Source organism: Manduca sexta, chromosome 15 (genome assembly GCF_014839805.1).
Source record: "Manduca sexta isolate Smith_Timp_Sample1 chromosome 15, JHU_Msex_v1.0, whole genome shotgun sequence".
NCBI lineage: Eukaryota > Metazoa > Arthropoda > Insecta > Lepidoptera > Sphingidae > Manduca > Manduca sexta.
Window position 1 is genome coordinate 9612633 of NC_051129.1, and position 26864 is coordinate 9639496.

The window sequence follows — 26864 nt, forward strand, 5'->3', positions numbered from 1 at the left end:
GGAATGCGCAACTGGCCGATCGCCGACAGTTGCGACAACCACGTCGCGAACAGCTTGCCGTCTTCCTCTGGCACCCGTTCGTCCCACGACATCTTTAAGCGCCATAAGTTCTGAAGGATGATCTTGGCGCGAATGGTGTACACGCTGAGAAGTCCCAGTGGATCGTAGATCGACATGACTGTACTGAGGGCTTCTCTCTTGGTGGGCGTGCGCACTTGCGTTTTTACTTCTTTCGGGACTCGGCTCATTGCTGTGTTGAATCCCAGCTCGTCTCGCTCCGGGTCCCACCGCAGTCCCAATATCTTGCTGTGTTGATGTTCTCCCCCCAGTTGGGTGGGCTGATTCGAGCGCAACTCTGGGGCACGTCGCGAAGCACACTCTCGTCGTTCGAGTTCCATCCGCGCAGAGTGAATCCCGCCGCCGCGTGCACCGTCTTCATTTCCTCTATGGCTTCGTGCGCTTCTCCGGGTGTATCGTAGCTGGCCACCAAGTCGTCCATATAGTGATATTTGGTGATGGCCTCCGCTGCTCTGGGATACAGCTGCGCATGCACGTTGGCGTTGTGATTCCTTACGAAGTGCGCCATGAATGGTGAACTCGCTGCACCGAAGATCATGCTGGTCATCTTAAATCGCTGCGGCGGGTTGGTTCGGTCGTTACCGCGCCACAGAAATTGCTGCGCTGACTGATCTTCGGCACGGATCTTGATTCGCAGGAACATTTCTTGTATGTCCGCTGTGACTGCTACAGCGCTCTCCCGGAACCGAAACATTATTCCGGGCAGAGACATCAACATGTCAGGGCCTTCCAGTAAGTGGTCGTTCAGACTCACCCCGTGACTTGTCGCCGCTGCGTCGAACACCAACCTCTGCTTGCCAGGCTTGTTCGGGTTCTGCACCGCGAAGTGAGGGAGGTACCAACAGACGGGGCTCGATGATTCTGACCCGTCGCACCTCACTGCGTATCCTTTTTCTATAAGGTTATTCACCTGTGCAGTATATTCGCGGGCAAATTCAGGCGAGGCGTCCATCTTGTGCTCGATTTGTCGCAGGCGTCGAAGTGCCGCGTTGTAGCTCGGCGGCATGGCGGTGTTGTCTTGTCGCCACGGCAAGCCGACTTCGTACCCGCAGTCTATCTTCCTTATAGACGTCTTCAATGTGGCGATGGCTCGTCGATCTGCGTCACTCACTCTCGGTTCTGGTGTGACGCCGAGCGCTTCTATTTTGAAGTGATCTTCCACGAGGTTATGCAGTCCGTCGTGCTCCCGCTCGTATATATGAAGCACGTTTTCTTTCTTTGTTATGACGCTACGTGGTAACGTACCGTGCACCACCCAGCCGAGTAGCGTCCTTGATGCAGCCGGTTCGTTGCGGCCGCCAACTCGCAGTTCTCGCGACACAATGTGCTCCCAATGATCCGCGCCCAATAAGATGCCTGGGCGCGCTCGTTCATAGCACAATTCTTCCGGCAGGTCCCTTAAATGCTTCAACTTCATAAGCACTGCCGGAATGGTCTGTTGGTGCAGTTTCAGGTGCTTTATTGTTCTTGCTCGTATTGAGTGTGGCTCGTCTTCTGTCACACCTCTAATTCGCACCGTCACCAACTTGCTGGCTTTTTCCTTTTGAGCCATGTTAACGCCGCTTAGGTGCAGTGCTTGTGTAGGGCCGTCTGCACCTATCTTCTCGGCGAGATCTTCATCCATCAATGTCACCGTGGCACCTTCGTCGAGGAGAGCGTGCGTTCTCACCTCCCCCCGTGGACCGGCGACTACGACCGGGCACATCTTCAGAAGCACGGTGCGTGCGCCGACGTTCGTTTTCGGCGTCACTGACAATACTTGTTCCTTGTCACGTACCTCTGTGTTTTCCGGTTTCTTTTCCGCTTGATGCAGCGATGAGTGATGCGGACGACGACACTGTTCCACACCGCACAGCTTGGCTTTGCATGTTATGCGCCGATGAGTACTGTTCGCACACTTAAAACACAGCTTCTTTTCTTTGATCAGGTTCCATCGCTGTTCGACGCTAAGTGCTTTGTACTTAGGGCACTGCGTTAACACATGCGCCTCGCTGCATGCCGGACACTCTTGTTTTTCTTCTTGTTCAAGTGTGTATACGTTGCTCGCCTTTCTCTTGATCGCGATGGCCGGTCTGAGTTCTCTTTTCGCCGCGCTGCTCGTTCCCGCAGACGGAGCGTACGTATATTTCAACGCTCTGTCCGCTTCTCGCATAAGGAAGCGAGACAATACGACGATCTCTGGGTCAGCCGTTCCTTCATTTTCATAGGCGTAATCACACCATCGTGATCGTATGTGCGGGCTCAACTTTTCTAACACTTCACGAGTCAAAAGTGGATTATAGAGGTACTCACGGCGATCCATACTCCGCAACACACATATAACATTTTGAATCTTGATCGCGAAGTTGTTGAGTTCCGTCGCCGTTGAGCCGGGCTTGGACGTCTTTCTTAACTCGTCCAAGGCACGATCAATAATCACTTCTGGCCGTCCGAAGCACTGTTCCAATGTCTTCATAATAGTGCTCGGGTCTGTGGCCGTATGCAAAAGTGCGGCCACGACATCACGCGCCTCTCCTTTCAGCGCGCTTCTTAGTCGCTGAATGTTCTCAGCGGCAGACACGTTGTACAATTTCGTAGTGTCTTGCATGGCGGCTTTAAAAGGAAGCCACTCGTTCACTGCGCCGGAAAATGTTGGTAAATCTACTTGTCTCACCCGAGGTCTCGCCATTCTTTCGAGTGCGACTGCCAATTTCTCCATGTCGCTCGGGGCTCTCGGAGGCGTCGGTGATCTCGCTCGTGGTAGGTCGAAGCGCAGCGTTCTCGGCTCCTCCCTTGACTCACCGGTCTCTCCTCGAGAGCTAAGTGGATTCTTCCTTAGCCATTCATTGACATCTACTTCGGGTTGTTCGCCTTGCACGCTTTCTGCGTCGTCTTGAATGGCGGACACGTCCAAAGCGAGTTTCTTCTTTACAAGCTCGGCCTCCAATTCGAGCTCTTTTCTCTTGATAGCTGCCATCTTTTCTGCAGCTCTCCAGTTCGGCCAAACGCAACCTTGTTGTTACGCTGGCGGTAGATCGAACGGACTGTGCGGGCGATCTTACACGTGGCTGATCCTTTGCCGTCACCTTTGTCACCGTTTCCGACATAATGCGCGCCGTAGACGTCGAAGGCGTACACATTATTCCACTGACGTGGCTTGCTCGGTCTGAGGTGAGGCAGGCGGCTCTTGTGATATGCGCCTTAGTCTCTCTAGACTTATTTGTCTTTCCTCCCGACGGCGGTCAGACTCTTGCCGTTCACGGGATCGCCTCTGTTCCTCTACGTCGGCTGCGTCGCCCTGGCTTCTCGTCACCACCATCGCGTTCGGTAGACAGCGGTGTTGGACGTAACCGTATCGCAGAGCGTGCGATAAAGACAAACTAGGCTCACACTACACTTCACAGAGCTCACTCACTCCAGTCACGTTATGCACAATCACTGCACTTTCGCTCAGTGCCCCGGGCACGAGATTCGCGCTGCGCACAATATCGCTGTGCACAAAGATTCGCGACGGTAACACGCGTACGCTAGGCACGTTCGGTTTGCCTTCCTACTATTCGCGAACGCGAGTCAACCACAAACAAATCCGGCACTCGAAGGACCAGGAAATGTTGGGGACTGTATTAAAACTTCCACGGATTTGTTCACTGGTTTATTTTCGAATCTGCTTATCTCGTACCAATTTTCTTAATCTGCCTCGAACTACAAACTACGCATACAATATCCCGACTTACATACTAGTTTAGGAGGCACTATAACGCACGGGTGTGCCTCCTACGCACTTTTCGGTCATTGGCCCGCCGTTTTTCCCTCGTTGGCGCGTCCGTCGCTCTGATTGGCCGTAGGGTTCTGGTGGGCGGGGCGTCGTTCCATGATGCGCCGGCGCCGGGTCCCTCGTCGAGCGCGTGCAGTGCGCGCCTCAGTCGCGCGGCGACCGCCGTCCCGCGACGTTGCTCCTCTGGATGCGGCGTTGACGGGTCGTTTCGCTGAGCGTGCGGCGCGCGGGCTTCAGTCCCGCTGCGTCCGCCGTCCCGTAACGTCGCTCCTTAGGCAGCGTCGTCGACGGGCCTCAGTGTCACGGCGGCCGCGAAGTCGTCGTGTCGCTAACATGCTTTATTTTTTAACCTATTGACTACACGCAAGTCGTATGTCTGGTTTCACTATTCTTTCAGGATAATTATTTTTTTTTTACTGAGAAATACATAGTATCATGATATATAAAATTAAATTTGTGCAAAAATTTACAACATACAACCTTAATGATTTCTTGTGTTTACGCGAATGTTAGACATTAAATTAAACTATTTTCCGGATTTCATCAGCTGTTTTAATATTTAACTTTTCTCCCAAAGTAAAATATTAAAATCACGATAAAATCCGATAAATAGTTTAATTTTAACATACAACCTTGTAATAGTGAGCCAGAGAATTACGGTAGAAATATAATGTTTAATCTTTTTCATCTATATTATGTATTATAAATGTTGAATAGATATCTTCTAAAAATACGGCTAGCATGTTGTCTTGGTCAAGGCACAAGCTTAAATTGTGTATAACTTGTCCCCAGCGTTAGCATGGTGGTGGTGCTGAACGGGGTGCTGTCGGACGAGTGCCCGACGTCGGTGCGCGCGCTGCTGGCCGCGCACCCGGGCTACAGGGATGCGGCTGCGCAGCTGATAGCGGCGGCCGCGCGAGTCGTGCCCGCGCCCGGCTTGTTGTACGTCGCGCAGAGGGAGCTCGCGGCCGTCGTGCCGCATGACAGTTAGTATACTTGGAACTAATAATAGTGTATGATATTAGCCCTGTATTGTATACTGTCAGCCTGCTGGGTACCGGTCTTCTCTACTACTGAGAGGGTAGTAGTAGGCCTAGTGCGGTTCCGCAGATTTCACTTACCTTCGAAATCTTTAAGGATACAGGTTCTCTTATGATTTTTTCCTTCTCCGGTAAAGCAAGCGATAATTCACAAAGAAAACACACATAAATTTGTAGAAAAATCAGAGGTATGTCCTTGAGTTTTGAATCAGGATATTCACTCCAAATTCCACTCCAAATCCACTCCAAATTAAGCTATCGCCATTTGGACCCACAGTCACCTAAAGCAAGGTTTAGATTAGTAAGAAAACTCGCAGCAATTAAGTTCTGAAGAAAATCAGAAGTCAATTTCTGTGAGTTGAAAGTCAATTTCAACCCCTCATTTTTTTATAAGATAAAAATCTATAACTATATGAGCTTTGAACACCTTTTGAAAGTGTATTCTTTGTAAACTTCAGAAAATGTGAGCATCATTGGATCAGACGACGCCACGTCTTGCATCATTGTCGTCGTCAGACATTCTGGTAAGCTGATTTAGTTTTTATTATTATAAACATAGATTTAAAAACTGTAATAAAAAATATATAAATCATATTCACAATCAAAAAGATTCTCTGTTCGAGTACAGGAATGTAGGACACTGGTACCCATTACCACATGAAGTTATCCTTTCGTTAATGTAAATTTTTGTATGAAAATTTGAACAGTGCCCCGGTGAGCGTATTTGGAACTAAAATACGACGGATTGAAAATCGCGCGCGATTAAACTTCGAATAGTAAATCGGGTAACCATGGCAACGATAGACTAAAAATGTATGCGAGTCGTAAACACGCATTTATTTTTTATACATAGTATTGCCAAACACCTATAGAGAAATGCGTAAAAGTTAATTTACTCGATAATAGTACATCTGCTCGAATACTACTAAGTACACTTCAATACGTATTTTCCTACTAGGGATACAAATTATTGACAGACTTCACTAAATTATTAATTGTTTCTATGCGAAAATCGAATGACATTATTTTTATACGCTCGGTTTCCGTACATAGGCCATTGAACTTGGGTATTGTTGTTGTTAATAAATTACAAATTTTTTTGTAATATTATATTTATCACGTCTGTTTTTATATTGGAATTAACAATGTAAATATTTATTGTTACATACACATTCGCGTCTTTTGTCCCCAAAGCGGTAAGCAGAGGTAAGGCCGTGTGAATTCCGTCCTATGATGTGATAGGTGGCGAGACTATTGCTATATCAGGTACAAATTTCAGACTGCGGACCTACTACTCAGTATCAACTAAGCAGGAAAACTGACTATTTTCCACGACCTTTACGGTATTCAGTGTGATAGACACTACTACGTAATTAAACATTTTAAAGAGATTATTATTATTTCACTCTCACAATACAGGAGAATATGTGTGCTGTACTTGTATAATATCCGTGTGAAGTACACTATACTCATTTAACTTATCACTCACTTAACTTTCCAGGTTCGGGAGCAGTTGCGCTTGCGCATCTCGATGGGTCGGGCACGGCGGAGGCGGCAGCCGCGATGGTGGCGCGCGTTCAGCAGCTCGCCGTGGGCTATCCCGAGGGACGCCTGGAGTTACAGCTAGTCGGCGGCTTCACGGATCCGCACCGATATTCAGATGAACTCTTCGCTAATATTATGCGTGAGTTTCGAATATATATTTTTTTTATTTCAGGTGTAAAAATGGGCAAACTGAGGTTCTTTTTTTTATCGTTTCTAGTAGTTGTATTGTTCAATTTTTGTACTGAAGAACATTTCTGAATCACCATTGTCATCGTTTAATAAATTATTTTTATTTTTAATTTGTTTATAAATTGTTGCTTATTGCCAAAAAATTTTTACTCTTTAATTTTATTGAAATGTAAAAAAAATATTTCGAACCCATAAAACGTTTAGATTTAGATTCTGTCAATAGTATCCCTACCAGTTCGTAAAGCAGTTTCCCCAAAGAAGAACTGGCAGGAAACTGGAGTGTAGCTCTTATCAAAATCACTTCAAAGGTGTAAAGTACAGTGAAAAAAATAACAATTAAATACCTTTTTTTGATTTCGATAGTGTAGTTCATTCATGTACTCGCAAAATAGGTAATAAATTATTAATTTCCATACTCATGCACAGCCCCGTTGTTTCCACCCCTCCCGACAAATTCAGCGTGTCATGGATCTTGGTCACAGAAGGCAAATAATCACAATGGCTCACTACAAAGGACTGTTCCTTTCTCGACAATTTATTGCAGATAAGCAAAATTGCAATAATTCTTCTACAGAGCACAACATATTAGACGTATCATGCGTAGTCTTGTCACCCTGCCAATGCGCATGTACAGTCACCCACAAAAATAGTTGGACGAAGGCAAACTTTCAAATCGCCTATGTAATTTTGTGTTCTTTTCTACACGAATTAAAATAAAAAGGATTTACTTTATTAAAAAAAAAAAAAAATTTATTAACATAACATGTATGTGATGGTTTGTAGCTTTGCATTTGTTTCACAACTTTTGTGGCTGACTTTACAGCCGGAGTGTGGGCCGTGCGTGGGTGTAGAACCCAATCTATTGTTATTGGCGAGTGACGCGGACAGTCTGAGACGAGACTGACTCACGCGCTAATTGGCATTCGAGTACATAATGTAAATATAGCGTTCGAGATTTCGTGGTACGAATGAGTTATGGTTGCAAATGTTTGGTTGTGTCTGAGTCAAGGCTAGTAGATTCGCCAGACTCGTTGAAACTACCTTTAGTTTAGGTGAAATTATCACGCATACAATTACTGATTTTTTTGCGGTATACTTTAAATATACCAACGATGCCTACAGCTTAAAAGTACATAAGAAAACAATTATGTACAAAATAATTGTTTTTGAGTGTGTTTGGTCGTTACTATACGAATAGGTTACTACGTACTATAAGCTCATCGTTATGGTTATCTCTAGTGTCCACAGCACATCACATTTATAACACTTTAAATGAATACAAACCTTTCACATTCCAGTATGTAACATAATCAACCAAAACATTTCGTTGTCGATCGTTTTTTCTACTATTTCAACAAGCTTTAATCCACAAGCAATTGCGGCTTTGAACCACAATTAATAAAGTTTGAATTTGAATAATTAACCAAACCCCCGTCCAATTCCAGTATCGTTCCACCGCCTGACAGTGGAGATAGATCTGACGCTGGCGTGTTGCTGCGAGTTGAACACGGCGCTCGGCGGCGGCTCGCCCGCGCCGCTCGTCACGGGCGTGGGGGTCGACATCCGCGCCGGGGACCTGTTCCCGGCCACGTTCCAGGACAAAGGTCCAGAGCTGCCGCTGAGGGGCGCCAGGACCATCACCAGCGGGCCGCATTCCGCGCAGGTGGGTCGTGTTATACTGGCACGTCAGATTATTTTTCTAGTCCCCCTATCCAGGACAAGGGATCTTTTATATTTGTTTTTTAATTTTTTACTTTTTATTTTTATATTTTGTCATCAGTACATAGTATAAAACAAAGTCGCTTTCTCTGTCCCTATGTCCCTTTGTATGCTTAAATCTTTAAAACTACGCAACGGATTTTGATGCGGTTTTTTTAATAGATAGAGTGATTCAAGAGGAAGGTTTATATGTATAATAACATCCATTAAATAGTGGAGAAATACTGTTATTTTGTTATGTTATACCCGTGCGAAGCCAGAGCGGGCCGCTATGTTTTTATATACAACGTTCACAGTTTTTCTATAGTGTATTTAGTATCAGCATTGCACCCGTGCGAAGCCGGGATGGTCGCTAGTTTACTTATATGTTTTACTTCTATCTTATTTTATTTTTTCTGGCACGTCAAAGTTAGCCTAGTGTGGGTCTAAATAGACGACGAGAGTTGACCCATTGCCAGTTGACACGATTATGTCGGTTTGCACCGGATATGCACAGGCTGATTCTAGAACGGGACACTTGCGTGAACCACTATAGTGTGTTTTACACCTAGTTTTTGTTTTTCCAATTCCTATTTGAATCGGAATTTCATCGAGTCGCGACACTGTTGTAATATATTTTAAAATTGTAGCTTCTTCAATAAATTTCTTTCTTAAAATGCCTCCCGTAATAACACGGTGGTCGCTATCCGGGCGAATGTATATCCTATCATCATGATGTTGATATCCTCAGGTGCTGGATATATACGACAGCGGCGTGGGCATGTTGCGCATCGGCCCGTTCAACTACGACCCGCTGCGAGGAGTCGACCTGTGGCTCGAGCAGTCCGACGACTTCATACTGCAGCATCTCAGCACCACGCCGGCAGTGGAGCCGCCGCACTTCGTACATAACGTATGATACACGAATTGAACCCTTAATATGACTGTACTTAAGTCTAAATTCAATTAGTGATACTCACCGTCACCCTAAGATTTACGGGGACATTGTAGATGGCGCTGGCGTTATGGATCGCTAGTGTTTTAAAAAAATTATAGCGGAAAAGACTCTACAAGGGGCAAGCCGCAAGCAAGTTCAGAATAATACAATGGGCATGCTTACAGAAGATTTATTTTTAATTGGTTTAATCCTACCATCAACGCTTAGTTGGCGGTTTGGATCATTTATTGCAAAGTGCCGTAAATCTTGGATGGCAGTAAGATAAATGTTTACCTCTTTGATAAAAAAAAAGCTTTGAAATTCAATGTGTTGGATGGTGTCTACGTTTATGGGCAGTCGTATCGCTTACCATCAGGCGACCGGCAAGCTCGTCTCGTCATTCAAAGCAATAAAAAAACAATAGCTTCCAAAATATGTGAATATAATACGTATTTAATTATCCTTGAATCAAAATACCTCTGTTAAGGGGAAAGGGAGGATGAGCTGCAATGACGAGTTCATCAAATTAAAAAATAATTAAATTTGGATTTTCTGAGTATCTATGACAATCCAGCTCGAAGGACCAAATCTAATATTTCCTTCACGCTTCAAACTATTATCACGCTTATCTTCACAAAACTCATAAATCTATTACATTTCAGATTCGCGTGACACTAAAGTTCATCCAACAGCATCCGTTCCCGGCGGTGACGGTGTTCCCGGACAATCGGTCGCATTACTATCGCCGCGACGAGCAGACCGGACTGTGGGTGCCGATGCGCTTTTAAACTTTACAAGTGTCGGAAGGCGGGTCCATACAAATCACGTCTGTATGTTGCATCCTATATAGCACATTTTTGAATATGTGTTTTCTCTTTCATTCTTAGGGCATTTGCTGCGTAGAAAGGGACACACTGATTGTGGTTATAAATAGAAAAGGATGATTTAATTTGCCAGATCCCGCAATGTGTTTCTACTCATTTATTAATTATACAGATGTTTTAATTACAGGACGGATTACTATATTAAATCTGTAAAAGAATTATTTTAAAAGTGGGTAGATATTTTTTAAATGTATGTATTTTAAAGGATAGATTGACAGACGGCAATATATTTTCATATGAACTGTTATATTGTGTGCGAATATAAGACATATTTTCTACTGACTGTGATCGTATTACAAAACGAAGCAACAAATATTTATCAGTGTGGACCCGCCTTTATATGGAACGGGGCTCGAGGGCCAATCAGGGAATGGAGCGTGCGTCCCCCGTATTTGTGTACTGATAATAAAATTTAGGCCTTACGCAATTTCAATAGAGTTTAAAATGCAAGGGATAATTTACTGTATTTCCCGTTTCATAATTTCTAGTATCTTATTTTTAACTGTATTTAAATAGTATAAAGTTAAAATTCTAGTATCAGTACGAAGGGCGAAGGGCATTCCGCTTGGTCTGTGATGAACCATAGACGAAAAAGTTTGTATATATCGGCATTGCGAGAATAGATTTTGAACTATCATTACTTTTAGAACAGACGTTAATTGTAAAGATTCTAGTTTTCAATTTCAGTATATTGACGCTGAGAGATATGATTTTTATTGACGACTTTTAGTATTTTCCGGTAATTTAGTGGCATTATAATAAAGGAAATAATTGAATTCACTTTTGACTTTAGTCATTATTTAATATTTGCATAGTTTTTGGACCGTTATACCAATTAATTATGTTTATATTGATTTAACAAGTTGTCTATAGTATGATGAAAGTAAAAATCTAACCTTTAATAAAAAAAAAAGATTGGACTGAAAGAAATTTACTCGGTAAAGTAAAAATAGTAGCTAATAAAAAAGGCTATGTATAGACAAAGACACTCTGTAATGAAAATGTAGAACATTTAACATGACAAACCATAGAGGTGATTAGAATAAACTGATAATTATTAGCATTTATCGAAGTCGGAAAAATAGTAAAAATATTTTGGCTTACGTTTAATTTTTATTATAACACAATTTTAATTGTTATTGATACTTGACTATGCACAGAGTATGTTTATACACGCTGACTGCGTGTTTCGGAACACACGTTTGTATTTGTAAAAGGACATTGTTTCGACTGCATCGCGTTATGCATCCGTTTTCAACAAACGATTCCAATCTGAATCTTCAATCCGATTTCGAGAATGAACCAAGCAAAATAACTCATTTGCTACATGTCAAAATAAACTTTGTTCTGATTGGTCCATTTTTGAGATAGATCGAAGAAAGCGATTGAGGTTTGTTGAAAATAGCGGTTAGTCGCGTTTGAAGCGAGTCAGTTTGTTCGTCATGTGCATAGACCCTTAATTATTTTCTTGTTCCAAAATGTTTGTGTATTTATCATAAACTCATATAGTTATGTTGTGATAAACTTCTATCGTTTATTTTTAACTTATATTTATGAACAAAAGTGGGACTTGAACGATTCATAGTTTTTGATGTTATTCCATTTCACGCAGAACATACTTTTCGTTCTTACTTTTGTGTGTAAATATGACTAGGATTACCATATCTATGTACCTAATTGTATATTTTGACGTCATAGAACTCATAAAGAGTTTATTTAAGCATATTATGAATTCCATTTAGAAATGAGTAGAGTTTTGTTCTTCGACATCGTGGAATGATGAAGTTGTAAATATTTTAGTGATCAATTACATATTATAGTTAGACGACGTTAATAGTTATTGTTTTTTTGAAAATATAATGAATATATTGAAAGTTCAAAAGTTAACTCTGTGTTTGTTTTCATCCCTGGTTTTCATGTCTGGTATTAACATAGTATAAAGCATTGCAGCATTTATTTATATTAATATCGGCCTATTCATAAGTGGACTCAATTGATAATGTGAAACGACGAAATGAAACCATGGCGTGCACCTTCAAGTATGTTCCCCTAAGGCATGTATGGTACGCGTAGGTGACAGATCTATTCAGAGCTTGTGTTGCCAGTTTATAAAAAGATTCCGGGAATAAAAGACTGTGAGGAAGATAATATCTAATAAATAATATTTTTATTATTTTACTTATGCGCTGATGTCGATAATGGGTATATTAAGTACATTTCGGCGGTCGTTTTTGAACGGTTCATCAACATAAGTGTCTGTTGGAGGGCGTTATTAAATAAATTAAAGAATTAAATAATTAAACTAATATTCATAACAACAATCATTATAACGTTTTTTTTTTAATTTTTACAACCTAGATATATTTGTAAAATATTCTATAAAGCTCGAACTCGAAAATAAAATAAGGATTATAATATTAGTAAGTATATATGTCGCAGTTATATTGTCAAAGCTGTAATATTATTATAATTTCACTAGTGATATTACAATTAAACGGTAGATTGTCAATCTACTTCATTTCTTTCAATTTAACGGCCTGGTTTTAATGTGATTGTAACGTCACAGGGACACTATAGTGATACTGTATGGATATGATATTTTGACAATTTCACTGGTCGTTAGATTATGACGCCGTCTCTGATTGGTCCGTTTCCATTATCAATTTTGCAAATATAGTGTTTCAATCGCTTCCAAATGTTCACTATCACACACTTTGAAGCAATTTATTGAAAAAAAATAACAAAACAGTAAACACCATTCAAAAGTTATACAGGTGACCTTTCATACCGATAATTGTTTTTTTCGCACCTAAATAGACAAATACCGGAGATTTCGACCACTATTAATCTGGCAGCACTGTGCAGTAATTATAATACTAGTTCAAGACATAAAATTCTCTTTGGTTAGAGATCTGGCAACATTTTTTTGACAGCTGATTTCGCCGTCGCAACTTGTTTTGCAAGTGTTTTGCATACAGTGATAGTAATTATTTCGAAAAATAAAGCATTAAACATATTTCGACGAGCAAATAGAAATATGGAGAAGCCTACTATTACAGAGCAACCACCACCGTATTCGGCTGCGGCGCCACCAGGTAACCGAACTTCACATGGGTTTACGAAGCCTTTTATTGTTAGTGAATCATAAAATAGATAAGCCGAGATATGCGTGTGAGTATAATGCTAGTTCTTTCACAAGTTTTGATAACTTTAATTACTTTTCGTCTAATTGTGTTCATACTTTTGGAATAAATTATGAACCGTACGTACTCGTCACGTCACTCTTCAGAAGTTATACAAAAACTTGTTATTCTTTAAGATCGTTTTGCATAATTATATTTCGTGAGACAATACCTACCGATTGATGTTAAATCAATTAGTTACAAGTTGAAAACAAAACATAAGACTTATACAATGAAGTGCCTACAGTGTAGACAAGTTAAATTTGTCATTGAATTTACTTTAGAAAGTAACAAAGTATTAAATATCAAAGCTGTTAGATTCTGTTCAGTGAAGTTGAGTATTGAGAGTTCTACAAAAGTGATTAGAGATTTGGTGGCTAAATATTTCTTTTTGTATACAATTTTGGATATTCTAATTAGGTTTAATAATGTCTAACAGTGCCATTGTAATGTAAATTTACTCACATATACTGTAAAATGTAAATTAATTGGTTATTCATTTGTTATATAATAATATCATCATAGAGACAGAAAAAATTATATTGGTGCAATTGTTTGATAAAATACAGATATTTAGGATCTCTTTGGCAAATTCTTTATACATTACACATGTTTGCATTTTAATATTTGCAGTTCTATGGTAATTTGGATCATTATTATCAGATAAACATCACTTGTGAGATAAAGAAAACAAGGACTTCAAGGAAAACCGACTAAGTCTGAGTCATTAATAAAAGCTTATCACTTTCACCTTATTGATAAGTAGAATTTTCTGTTGCTGATTTATTCACAACAAATTAATGTATTTTGTTAGATCACTAGGATTGTAAATAATAAAATTTAAAAATGAATTTCATTATTGTCTTGGGAAAATAATCCACATACCAAAGAACCATGCCTTTATCACCCTTTAAAGGGTTGACAGAGAAACACATGTTTTCACTTTGTTTGATCACATTAATAGAGTGTAAGCCCATTTTCATTATAGGGCACAATTTCAGACTCGAGTCTGATGTGGAGTACTAAACCTCACATCAAATATATCACTGAGTATTCCATGGATTAAACGCAAGGGGCCATAATAAAAGATGCCTTTTTAAAATCGTTAGCACTAATAGGAAATACAAAATTAATGGTAATGACATCCTAATGATAGATTTATCTCTAGGATATTCTTATAAATAGTGTTTGCAGTAATGATCATGGAAAGACATTTTCACTACAGCCCACAAGTACTAGTCATTAGTGCACGCGTATCACATATGCAATACAACTATACCACTAAAACTGTCTAAAATGAAATTTTTAGAAAACACTAATTTCGAAATAAATCTACTTTTCTAATTTTATGGCAGTTATGTATCTTGTAAAATGTTGGTAGATATTGTAACTGTGACTAGACAACCGATACTACTGTCCACCCCCTGACCATGAAAGGTGCAATCTTCAAACATTGGAAGAAAATTAAAATCCTAAAAACTGTGATCAAATCCGACATCTAGTTTTGTTTTGGTATCTAACATTTGCGTAAACGCAAAAATACATTATACGCTAATTGATCATAACAGTTTATGTGACATTAAATCTCATAATGTTATATCGTTAATTATTGTTTTACTCAAACTTAGATCCAAAATAATATGAATTTTGCTCTGTCTTTATTGCAGTTGTATTTCTAGAAATTTCTATTCCAGTAAGGTTAACAATAGATATTAATCTTCATATCATGGCATAGGGAAAATTTAAACATGTATTACAATCTTGACATTTGATGTTAATTATGCTAATTTATATCAAGTTTATCATTCGTTTTTACTAGTGGTAAAATTTTATCACCATATACTTTTTTAAATAGAATTATAATTAAATAATGTGCTATTTATTGATACATTTAACGAAATTAAATTCCAATATGATTAAAATTGCCATCAGGTTGTATGAATACATGATTTTAGGTAACTTATTATTTTCCTTATATTGCAAAAGGCAGTTGGTAAATATATTGTTTTTTTATGAGATTATTAATTGAACTATTAGACCATGTTGTCATTAATTTGCCCTGTCCATGTCTGATACAGCTGATACACCGGTAGCTACGCCCTTGTAATAGCCCCATTTAATCTTCGATTCAATCCCTACAATAAAATAATTCAAATACGTCATTTCTAACCATGTCACAACACTGATCTTCTTGGTCTATTTACGCGATAGATCGAAAAGACAATTGGGATTGTTTATTGAAAACTGCCATACAACAATGCAATAAATATTACTATTGGCAAATTACATTTTTCCGTGTTTATGTCAGTAAAGACTGGTTTCTATTGTATGTTATAAATATAGAAACCATGTTTTGTGTTTATTGCAATTTGATATGGTAATAAAGTAAAATATTTTATAAAAAAACAAATTTATTGACATGAGTCTGCCATATATTTACTTAAATGGCAAGTTTATGTGGAAATGTCCAGGCGGATATTACTCATCTAGGCAGGTAGAAAATGCTACTTTGTATATTTTTGTTGCCGAGCAGCAGTGTGCGGGCGCTGCTATGTTCCATTTTTACGTAGTTTAAATAGTAGGAAATATGAAACAATAACATAATGTCATTGTGGCCCACGTAACTCCCACATTCCGCATTCCGGGATCAGCCTGAGTATATCCGGTTCCAACAGGCCGGCATAATTGTGCTGATTGCTGAAGGGTCCTCATCTCTCGTTAGTCGCCATTCTATTGGACCCCACTCCACTTACCATCAGGTGCAAAAAGGTCACTTTGTTGTGCTCGAATAAAAAAAAAAGTAGGCTGACAATGCATAGAGCCGTGCCACACTTTCTAATCCGAAGTTCTGCATGATGCGATTATTGTTTACAACTTTGTTATTGTTTATAGCTTTTCCGTTTCATCATTTAATTATATAAAGAAATATAACTACATTGTAACTTGTTATGAAAGTAGATATAGATTCGTATGATTAGCAACAATTTTTTTAAGACAGGTCAATGATCTGAATAAACAAGTTTTTAAGTTAATGCATATTACATTAGATCACAAAGATAGTGACTAAATTTATTAAAAGAAAACATGTTTTTATATTTGGCTAGTCATTTATAGTGACAGGATTACAAGATATTTTAAATAAAATTTCTGTCTTTGTAGCATGAAGAATTAATTCAAATATTTATAATTACATATTTACTTAAAAGATTAAAACCATATACTTTGTAGACATAATTATTCATATTCATAAATAATTCAAAACTAACATCTCATTATTCGTAACACTAAAACGTATATTATTTTCGACTATTCCAGGACCACAACCATATCCCCAAGCTCAGCCGGCTGGCATGCCAGGGGCACCGTATCAACCCCCGCCACCAGGGTACACTCCATACGGCGTTCCTCCCCCCACACCAGGCTATGTACCCAACTACGGAGCAACCAACATCATCATACCACCGGCTATAATTGCCGTAGGGGCTTGTCCGGCCTGTCGTGTTGGCATCCTAGAAGATGACTTCACATGCCTCGGTATATTATGTGCCATCCTCTTCTTCCCTCTAGGAATATTGTGCTGTCTCGCTCTTAAAAACCGAAGATGCTCTAACTGCGGGGCAATATTTGGATAGGCCTGAGTCAATGGTTTCTCCCAAGTTAATGACAGGGATTTGATCATTCGCCACTGTTCTATTGTTATCGGGAAAGCGTCCCTAATTGCGATCATAATGTTGATTATTATGAAGTTTATTATAAATATTTGCAGGGAACTTTTTTACAGTTGCTATTATTCCATATCAGCAAACCCTTTTTTATATGGATCTCCGGTCTTCGTGTCACGCCTCAGTGAAGTGTTAATAAAGTACGCGATGGGGTAAGTTCGGATCACGGAGTAAAACCGTTAATTAAAAAATTACTTCTAAATTGTTATTAAAACTAAAGTGACAAACAATTGTGATACATTAAAAAGGCAATATTAATTGTTAGTGTTAGGAAATGACGCGTTCAGCAGTAATTCTAAATGAACTATTTTACCTCGTAATCCGGACTTACCCCAATGCACTATACACAAAGTAAAGCTATAACTGGCCACCGACGACAGCGTCAATAGTGCGTTTCACTGACGATACTGACTCGGTTGAAGCTAGCGTAGGGTTCCAGTAACTTCCTGTAGTCAAGGACATTTTAAAAGTTGTCTCAGGCAGACACCGGGATAATTTCTAGATTAACCGGGAAAGATAGTAATCCCTATGGCAGCGACTGTGCACGCGTCTGCCTCTTGATGCGATGATCGGGAATCGTATATTCATTGACATTATTTATATAACATATTGACAAATTTAATTTCAATAAACAATTGACGAAATTTTGGCTGTGTATTTGCAAAATATTTATAACATTCCCCTTTGTAAGCGAGATTATACGAGAATATACAGAAACATTTTGCCTTGCCGTAGTATGAACGAATAAAATAAATACTATATAAGAACATATATATTTAAGAATTCTTATCTAAAAATATATCATATAAAGTTTATTTGGCAAAGATGCTAATTGTAAGGGTTTTTTTGGACCATATTATATCTACATTTTGTTAATGTCAATTATAGAAATAGTAATCTCATTTAAATATTTTGCGCAAGCAAATGGTTTTTAAGATATTTATTGATAATCTGAATCAATAAATCTGTATTGACAATTTTCATTTAAAATTATTTTATCGTTAACATACGTAATCTTTATTTGATTTGTGATTAAGTTTTGCCCATTGTGATTATAATGTTTAATTGAATTGGTATGTAACAAAATAATAATAATATTTCCGACGTATATTGTAACAATCTAAAAAAAGTAGAATTATTTGATGATATTTGAACGGTGTATCCGTAATATGTAATGACTTATGTAAAATTTGATGAGTGTTATTTTGCTGCTATTTCAAATTAAAGGTCGGCAAAATTACATGCTAACTATTAATGTTGGAATATTTGATAATTGCCTAGACAAGCTTTGATATACTTTGAATTTTAATTCATATAGTTTCATTTATTCTTAATTTTAATAACAATTTTTGGCGCTTTTGTATTCCACGAGAACAAACAAAAACGCCATACGTATGATGTCATCTTTAAAAATAACGCGTTTGCTTTATTATCATTTTATTGTAAAAATAAATATAGAAACATCATAAAATATAATTAAGGTTTACTGTTTTAAGTTTTCCATATAGTTCATGATTGTGTAACTATGAGGTAAATGTAAATGTGAGTGAACACTTTGAAAATATAAAAAAGGTGATTTGGAATTAAAATTAAAATCATGTATTTTGCGTGCATTCCTTGTAATCATTCGAAGTGTTAGCATTTACATTTACTTCCATAATTCTGCAAATTTGTTATCTTAAATGTAATACTAATTGTTAAGTTTTGTACATTAAAATGTTGAAACAATATTTTTAATAATGTTTCGATTTATAAGCTATTTTAATGACTCATTGTCATTACATGTACTCGACAAACATAATTATTAATGTATACAAACAATGCAGAAACATTTGGCATTGTTCCATTAATTAACACATGTTTTATATCAAAATATGCATATCCAAAAATTAAGTTGTGGCTTTTGTATGCCAAAAAGATAAACGATGAATTCTATAGAATGAAAAAATATAATAAAAAACCAACAAGTTTTTAAACAATGTGCCATTTAAGTAAAGTAAATGTCCAGTCATAGGTAAATGTCTGATAATATTATGTTAAATTATCACATTAGTTTTCGAGTGAATGTAAGTTTTTATTTTGATTTCGCACTTATTAACTCAATGATGTGGGTGAGTTTGTTAACCTATGACAAACATACCCACGAATCGACAATAACCGACCTAATGGGGTGGTAATTAGTGCGTTTACCCTACGTTCAACAGCACTAAAATATTGTTTCCTGTGATTAGTGTTATCGCTCAAAGATGTCTGGATTTGAATTAATTCCTTCTATTATCTGTATTTGTTAGTGCATTAAAACAATAGGTTTGCTACTAGTGACTGACTATAAGCCATCTTTGACAAGCTGGAATTTTTTTTAACAATAAGTTTTATTTTTTAAAAAATATTTCAGTTGCATAATATTTTTGAGGTTGAAGCCTTATGAAGAAAAAAATGTTATTTAGCGATGCTTTGAGCTACTTGCGTACTCTATTTGCTGTTTTTTAAGCCGGATATCGTCAGTCATTTTTTATATGATAAATTTATTCAATCAAATGGAATGACTAAAAAAATGTGATTTGGAGCGAGATACCTACATAGAGCGAAGAACTCAACAATCTTTTAGTTTTTGTACTCATTGTACGTAATATGGCCTGATGGCAAGTATAGTTTGACCCGGCAAATAAAATGCCTGCTTTAAGGACACAACTTTTGTTTTTCCGTTTTAAAGTTAACGCTGTCACTACAAACTAGTTACAATATTTCTAATATGGCGTGTTATTTATTTATTTATTTTTTGGTCGGGCTATACAATGCACTCCAACGTTACGACATCAAGACATTTTATCTATGACTGTTGTAGAAATTATGCTGGCCTGTATTCAATATTCTACTTCTGGTAGTCTCCCTTAGTCGACTGGTACGACGCCCTGGGATGAGATGGGGTAGCCGTTGCCGAAAACTTTTCTATCGACAAAAAAAAAACAAAAGTGGTTTAGATAATATAATCGTTGCAGTTTTAAATTCTAAGTGCTGTCTATATAGCATACACATTGATTTTAAATTTATTACAATGTCGAGCCATTTCGGTTGTTTAAATAAAATATATCGATATTTTATTTGCCATTTTAATGTCAACGCCACTAGTGTTTCCAAACTTGACTTAAATATTTTCTAATCTAACAATTTAATAAATATTATGTCGAACTTTGTCGTGTGCTAATTTATTGATGTCCAGATATTAAACTTGGAATAAAAGAGCATGTTATATCTGTCGTTTTGAATATCTTTAAATAGCTATTTAATGGTATGTCGTTTATTTACACTTAAATATGTTCGCGATGCATCTATAATTGATAAGATTGATTTAGTCGGTGGTATAAAATAGGACAATTTGTATAATAAAACGAACATGGACATATACACGTGGTCTTAATAATTTAGGAAATATTGTACCATTGAAATATGTGTAACACTCTGCCACATTTCACTTATGGCCAATAGTAATAAACAATGGAGTTATCTTCAGATCTGACAACAAACCAATCAACTTGTAATACTTGAGTTTTGCGATCAAAGTTCATTCTGATTGGCCCATTTTTACCAACGATCTCGAGATATATATATGAATGTTTACTAAGACATTGTGACTAAGATCACCGGTTTGTTATATGTTCAGCGTCTGATCCCGGAATATCACTCGCTGCTACAAGTCTTGAATGTTACATTATAATCGCTATTCTATTAGGTACAAATATGAATATTGCGAGTGAACGTACCTTGAAACTTGTATGGCACCAAAATGGGACTATAACTATTATGTTCAATTTGGTAGTCAGCCAATAATGGTCTAGAAAATTGTAACAAAATAATACTTCCAGTGCCATTTTCACTATTTCGTTGGTATAATTTTATGACGTCACAACGTAGCACTTTTGTCTTTCAAATTTAATTTAGTGTACTTTGTCTTATTTTATATCGCCGTTGATGTCATGTAATTTGTTTGTTTTAAAATAATATAAAGCAATAATTATAATTAATATTGTGTAAGAGATTATATCGTAATTTATTCCTTAAACGAACATTACTATAATAGACTGATTTTAAGAACGCAAAATTGCCTTACTTGAATTTTTTTTTACTAGTATATTGAAATAACTAGAACGGCTAGTAACCACGCTGCTAGAATGTTCCCGTGACGATTAAAAAAGGCTAAATTGAACTGTAATTATGTAAGTATGGTGATTAATAAATACTATTAATTATATTTATATAGATTTTACAATAAAGTTTGGGAATTATATTATTGTTTGTTTTTATCTTATGAATACTTCAATAATAGTCAATCATAGTCATTATTGTGTTATCAGTAAACCACAATAGTATGATAAGTTTGATGTGGGTCGGTTGCCGTATGACATACAACTTTTTTCTGGTCTGGCAAAGTAACCACGTTGAACCAAACAGACGTCGCGCCCTTTCATTATCTTCAGAATTATGGCGGTATTAGATCATTCATGTGCCTGCAGCGGTTAACACTCAGTTTAAAGTCGTTGCAACAAGCCATCACGATAGATTTTTCTCCAAGATTATTGTTTCAAAAGTAGGTACCTACCTATACCAGAGGTGAAAAGTGAAAATATCCGAAAGAGAACCTGACACTACATATAAGTACTAAATATGCATAAATAAGGTCGGCAAATCGTTCTGATGATACTTAAATTCTACATAAAAGTAAGCTGAAGGAATCCAGTTATATGGTCCCTTCACCACTGATCTATATTAAATATTACTTCTATTATTCGTCGCCATTTTTGGTTATACCGTTAGCTACCTACTAGTAATTATTAGATATTAACAAGTAAATACATGGTCAAACTATCAATGCCTGCAAACGTACCTTGCAAGCAAATGATAACCAAGCTAAATCGCTCGTATATATTACACGAACAAATGACGCTGAAAATTGCCGCCATGGGCTTTACGAGTTGTAATGGATGCGTAATGATTGTCGGTTAACGGTCGATGTAACAATGGTGATTTATCGCACGTAAACGTATTCCATGTCACTATCTGTAATTGATCTCTCAGTAAACATTCTATTTGTTAGAAAATTTAGTTTTGTATTATAGCTTTCTACCTAGTCTTGCCATAAATATTGTAATAAAGAAAAAAGAAAATTGTTAACTGCAAATAACATTTATTACTTTTACAGTGTGTCAGTTTAATACATAAATATAAAACAATTAAAAATATAAAAAGCTTATTCGAAGTGGTCTCCATTGGCTGCAATACAGTCCTTTAAACGATGAGGCCAGTTATCAATAGAAGCACGCACTCTTTCCATGGGAAAATTCTTCACTGCCAATCGTATAGATTGTTTTAGGGACTCCAAATTATCATGGCGTTTAGAGCAAGCTGTACTCTCTAAAACTGACCACAAATCATAATCCAGCGGATTAAGATCGGGACTAGACGACGGCCAGTCTTCAGCTCTGATGAAGTCCGAAACGTTCGATTCCAACCAAGACTGCGTGGACCGAGCTTTATGACCCGGCGCCGAGTCTTGCTGGAAGGACCATACTTGGTTATTGAACATGGTGATGTTAAGGGGCTTAACTACCTTCTCAAGAATGGTATCTTGATACACTTGTGCCGATGTTTTGATACCTTTTTCACAAAAATATGGCTCAGTCACTCCTTCATAGCTAACACCCCACCAAACCATCACTGAAGTCGGATAATGTCCACGTTGCACTCTGTCGACTAATTGGGAAGCTTCCTTAGAGCTTTGAGCATAAATACGGTCATTTTGTTTGTTAAAATGTTGCTCAATTGTAAAAATTTTCTCATCCGTAAACAAAATTTTTCTGTGACCTCCCTTTGCGTACCGCTTCAGTAGTTGTTTCGATTTTACCACCCTATTCTTCTTTAAATTATCAGTTAAGAAATGGCCAGTGCGTCTCTTATAGGCTGCAAGTCCTAAGTCATCTTTTAAAATACGCGACATGGTTCTAGGTGCTATCTTCATTTCCCGAGATAAAATCTTTTGCTTTCGGACAGGATTTCTTCGAATTCTTTCCCTTACTGCTTTGACCACCTTTTTCGTACGAACACTACGTGGACGGCCAGATCTTTTCTGTCACAAACAGAGGAGGTCTCATTGTACCTATTAATAGCCCGGTACACAAACATTTTACTAATACCAAGTGTATGGAGAGTTTTAAAAATTGCATTTGGCTCCATACCTACTTTGTGTAATGCTATCACAGCGATTCGGTTCTCTTTATCACCCCACACCATTTTAATATCGCAAAATATTTTACAATGTATTGGCGCCAAAATGAGAAAACACAATGAACAATCGTATAAAAATGACAGATTCGAAATTCAAATGTAATATTTTTTTATAATTAAGTGTAACAGTATTTATGGCCAGACTAAGTATATATCTAAAGACATCAATAAGGGCCAGAAGAATTCAATTTTGGATATTAATATAATTTTATAATAATAATAGACTCAATACATAATCGGATTCTTTTATCTAAGTTAATAGAAATGAAGATGTTTATTTTTTTATACAAAATATACACTACCACATTCGTTTTCGCTAAGATTTTCTTTTGACATCCGTTTCTGTTTTCGTTATATCACTTCCGTTGCATTATAATATTCAGTGGGCGGTAATAAAAAACTGAGACTCTAAGATTTAGTCTACGTCATCCAGCAAACTTCACTGGACTGATAATTCTGAGTTAGTCATCCAAAATATTTGTAATTAATGAAATGTAAAAATATATTCCAAAACGGCAGTTACAACCGAGCGATAGTTAATCCAGCGTAATCTACATAAACCTGGTATTTTCGTTTTTGAACGATATTACTCGAGTGCCGACGAGTCGACATTAAATCTTGTTACATGTGCCTTTAATCTGATGAAAGTCACAACACGACGTAACTACGAAGCTTACAGGGGATTAAATGGAAAATTTAAAAGGTCACTAATTAACAACGGGACATGTTTTTTGGCGATAGGCATGTGAATAATTTATACTTCAGTGCCGTAGCTAGTACGGGAGTGGATGAAGGCAGTTTGTTAATATGTCAATATTTCAATGTTTGCTCTCAATATTTATAAAGTTGATAGTTAGGTACTCATATACGTATATTCAACCATATATATCGATGTAGGTACCTATATTAAAATAGACAACGTCGCAATGCTACGGTATAGGGTATTATAGAATAAATAACTACTTTAGGAAGTGCGCAGATGTCCAATTAGATGTAGACATAGGTCTTTAACAAAACACTACTTTTTGCTCGCGGCTTCACACGCGTGTAAGAATTTACCTGGATAAAAGTCTCGCTATAATATATTTTTCCGGGATAGAAAGTAGCTTATGTTCTTCCCAAGGTCTCGAAACTATCTCTATGCCAAATTTCATAGAAATCCGTTGGGTAATTTTGAGTTTATCGTGTCTAGACAGGCAGACAGATGCAGTAGGGGACTTCGTTTTATAATATATATTTTAGAACTTTTTAAAATGAACAATTCCGTCATTCATTATTGTTGCTTAACTTCAACCACTTACGCAGAGCACGCAACAGAACACAAAATGAATAAATTTCCCTGTTTTTGCAACATTTTTATTGTTGCTCCGCTCCTGTTGGTCGTAGCGTGATGTTATATAGCCTATAGCCATCATCGATGAATGGGCTATGCAACACTTAAATCGTTTTTTAATTCGAATCAGTAGTACCTACCTGAGATAAATGCGCTCAAACAAACTCTTTAGTTTTATAGAATACCTATAGATTATTAATTTGAAGATATACATATTTTCTTGTACTAGGTGGTCCCAGAGACAGTCTGCTGCTAACAACAGGTACACATACACTGTTCTGGCCCGGTTTGAAGGCCATTCTAGCCAGCAGTGGCGAAAGATGAAATTTTCCGAAAGGGAATCAGACACAACATATACGTACTAACATGCATAAATGCGGTCTGCAAATCGTTTTAATGACAATTAGATTCTTCATAAACTCTACATAAAGGAAAACCGGTAGGAATCGGATCATATGGACCCATTGCCATTGGTAGCCAGCCAATTACTGGGCAATATGAGATCTACCATATATGTCTCAGGAATGTGCGCAGTATTTTATAATTCAAAGTACAAACGTTGTGGTAGCACCTAAGTATCTAAATGGATACATACGAGTCCCACCATCTATTTCATACCAAACAAAACTCGTGTTAGTTGCAGCGCTGGACAGCGCTCCAGGCAGAAAAAAAAGTTCCCCGATTTTTACAGTCTTAGGTAAGATCGTAAAAAAAGTCCTCCATTGTAATGCGCGAGGCCCCTGTAAAGGCGAAGCACCAGACGGTTACCAGGTTCGCCTCCCCCTAAGGCCGCCTCTGGATCTTCGTACACTTTAAATATTTTATTTATCACGATAGCGTACAGTTTGCGTCCAAACGGGCGGTTAGTCGTCTACTTATGTATTCATCACTTATTCCACGTAAGTCCAGTATTTTTAATGAATCCTCAGGCTCGCTTAGTCATTCATAACGAGCTACATATTCAGTTCTGGAGGATTTCGCGTATCTCTTTTGTGAGGGACGCTTGTACGATGAAATGGGAGTTGTCGGTGTTTATGTTAAGTATGGTATACGTAATAAATGTCTAGATGAAAATATATTCTTTTTAGTTGTAATCTTAAAGAATACTAGCTTTTGCTGTTTTAATAAGAGGCTACATTACTGCTGAAAGCTATAGGATTTATCCCGGGAAAATGTTTCCTGGAAAACCTATTTGATGCTAGCAGAGCCGCGAGCTAAAGCTAGTATAATATAAAGTTTTTGCAATCGGTAGTTTATCAACGTCTAACGTTTCTCGTAGCTCGCCCGGCGATATTAGATTTCAGTATAACTAACTTATTATCGGTACTGATATGGTAAGTTCAAGAGGTTCTGAAGTTGCATACTGGTTTTTGGTCTATTTTAATGGGTTAAGGCTTGTTTTTAATTCTATAATAATTTTTTGATGCTCATAGTCGAATAGGCGACAAGGGTATCATTTCAGTTGCAAATCTTGTAAACTCCATAAAAATGAAATGCACGCCTCGTCGCCGAAGGGATAGGCAGAGGTGCTACCAGGATACCAATTTTTCGCAGTTAGTGTTCCGTTCCATGATGCTTAGGTACTCTACAATCGACAAATTCAAAATATTAAAAATTTAAGATCTACTCTATGGAAGAAAAGAACTGCACTGCACTGCACTGCACCTCCTTATAACACAGACTACGTGCCACGCGAGTGTCCTGTCTCCCCTGTATGTCCATTTGAATCCGACTTACCATATATTCAAAAAGCTTAATATTTTTCAGATATTAGATTTTGAATCTAATGATTGCTTTTGTCGTACTCCAACCAATATTTAAGCAACAAACAAATATTTATAATTAAAAAAAGATATTTGTTTCCTATTATTCCTGGCGTCTTCCAAGCATTTTTTTCTAAAATATGTAACATGGAGACAGGGAAAATTTACGATTTTATTAAATTATGTACTATAGTATTATACTATTAGTCATAGCGTAATGTTATATAGCACATAGCCTTCCCTGATAAATAGGCTATCCGACACTAAAAGATTTTTTCAATCCGAACCAATAGTTCCTGAGATTAGCGCGTTCTAACAAACAAACCCTCTTGCTTTATATAATAATACAGATACATACGGATATAGATTGAAGTAAGAATGTATTTAATCACCTAATATTCATTCAGTTTCTATTTAGAGCTACGGGTTTTACTCAACGAGTGCTTATAAAGTTATAAGC

The 26864-nt window shown here is 37.6% G+C and overlaps 3 protein-coding genes across 16 annotated transcripts in view; 2 read left to right on the forward strand and 1 right to left on the reverse strand.

Annotated features, from left to right (window-relative positions):
* LOC115449030 (protein N-terminal asparagine amidohydrolase) overlaps window positions 1-12012 on the forward strand; it is a 127684-nt gene extending 115672 nt beyond the window's left edge. For all 13 annotated transcript variants that reach the window (XM_030176716.2, XM_030176708.2, XM_030176705.2 and 10 more), the window contains 6 exons: window positions 4625-4818; window positions 5331-5396; window positions 6374-6556; window positions 8052-8269; window positions 9056-9217; window positions 9904-12012. In XM_030176716.2, coding sequence (XP_030032576.1) covers window positions 4632-4818; window positions 5331-5396; window positions 6374-6556; window positions 8052-8269; window positions 9056-9217; window positions 9904-10029 — 942 coding nt within the window. In that variant the 5' untranslated portion in view covers window positions 4625-4631 and the 3' untranslated portion in view covers window positions 10030-12012. The remainder of the gene's footprint in view (window positions 1-4624; window positions 4819-5330; window positions 5397-6373; window positions 6557-8051; window positions 8270-9055; window positions 9218-9903) is intronic.
* On the reverse strand, window positions 245-3034 carry LOC119189422. Its single transcript, XM_037438977.1, has one exon. It carries the CDS (start codon window positions 3032-3034, stop codon window positions 245-247), a length of 2790 nt encoding a protein of 929 aa, XP_037294874.1.
* A 984-nt stretch (window positions 12013-12996) lies between the features above and the next one.
* Window positions 12997-21314, forward strand: LOC115449032 (brain protein I3). 2 transcript variants are annotated; one of them, XM_030176719.2, is made up of 2 exons: window positions 12997-13220; window positions 16623-21314. In XM_030176719.2, the coding sequence occupies exons 1-2, from the start codon at window positions 13163-13165 to the stop codon at window positions 16937-16939; spliced, it is 375 nt and encodes a 124-aa protein (XP_030032579.1). In that variant the 5' UTR covers window positions 12997-13162; the 3' UTR covers window positions 16940-21314. The 2 variants fall into 2 exon arrangements, with proteins under 2 accessions (XP_030032579.1, XP_030032580.1); XM_030176720.2 differs by lacking the exon at window positions 12997-13220 and adding an exon at window positions 13308-13387.
* Window positions 21315-26864: the final 5550 nt, after the last annotated feature.

Bases quoted from the DNA above. Each gene is read 5' to 3' on its own strand.
- LOC119189422 (XM_037438977.1), bottom strand. From the start codon at position 3,034: ATGGCAGCTATCAAGAGAAAAGAGCTCGAATTGGAGGCCGAGCTTGTA.
- LOC115449032 (XM_030176719.2), top strand. From the start codon at position 13,163: ATGGAGAAGCCTACTATTACAGAGCAACCACCACCGTATTCGGCTGCG. The intron at 13,221-16,622 runs GTAACCGAACTT...CGACTATTCCAG, and splicing joins TTCGGCTGCGGCGCCACCAG to GACCACAACCATATCCCCAA.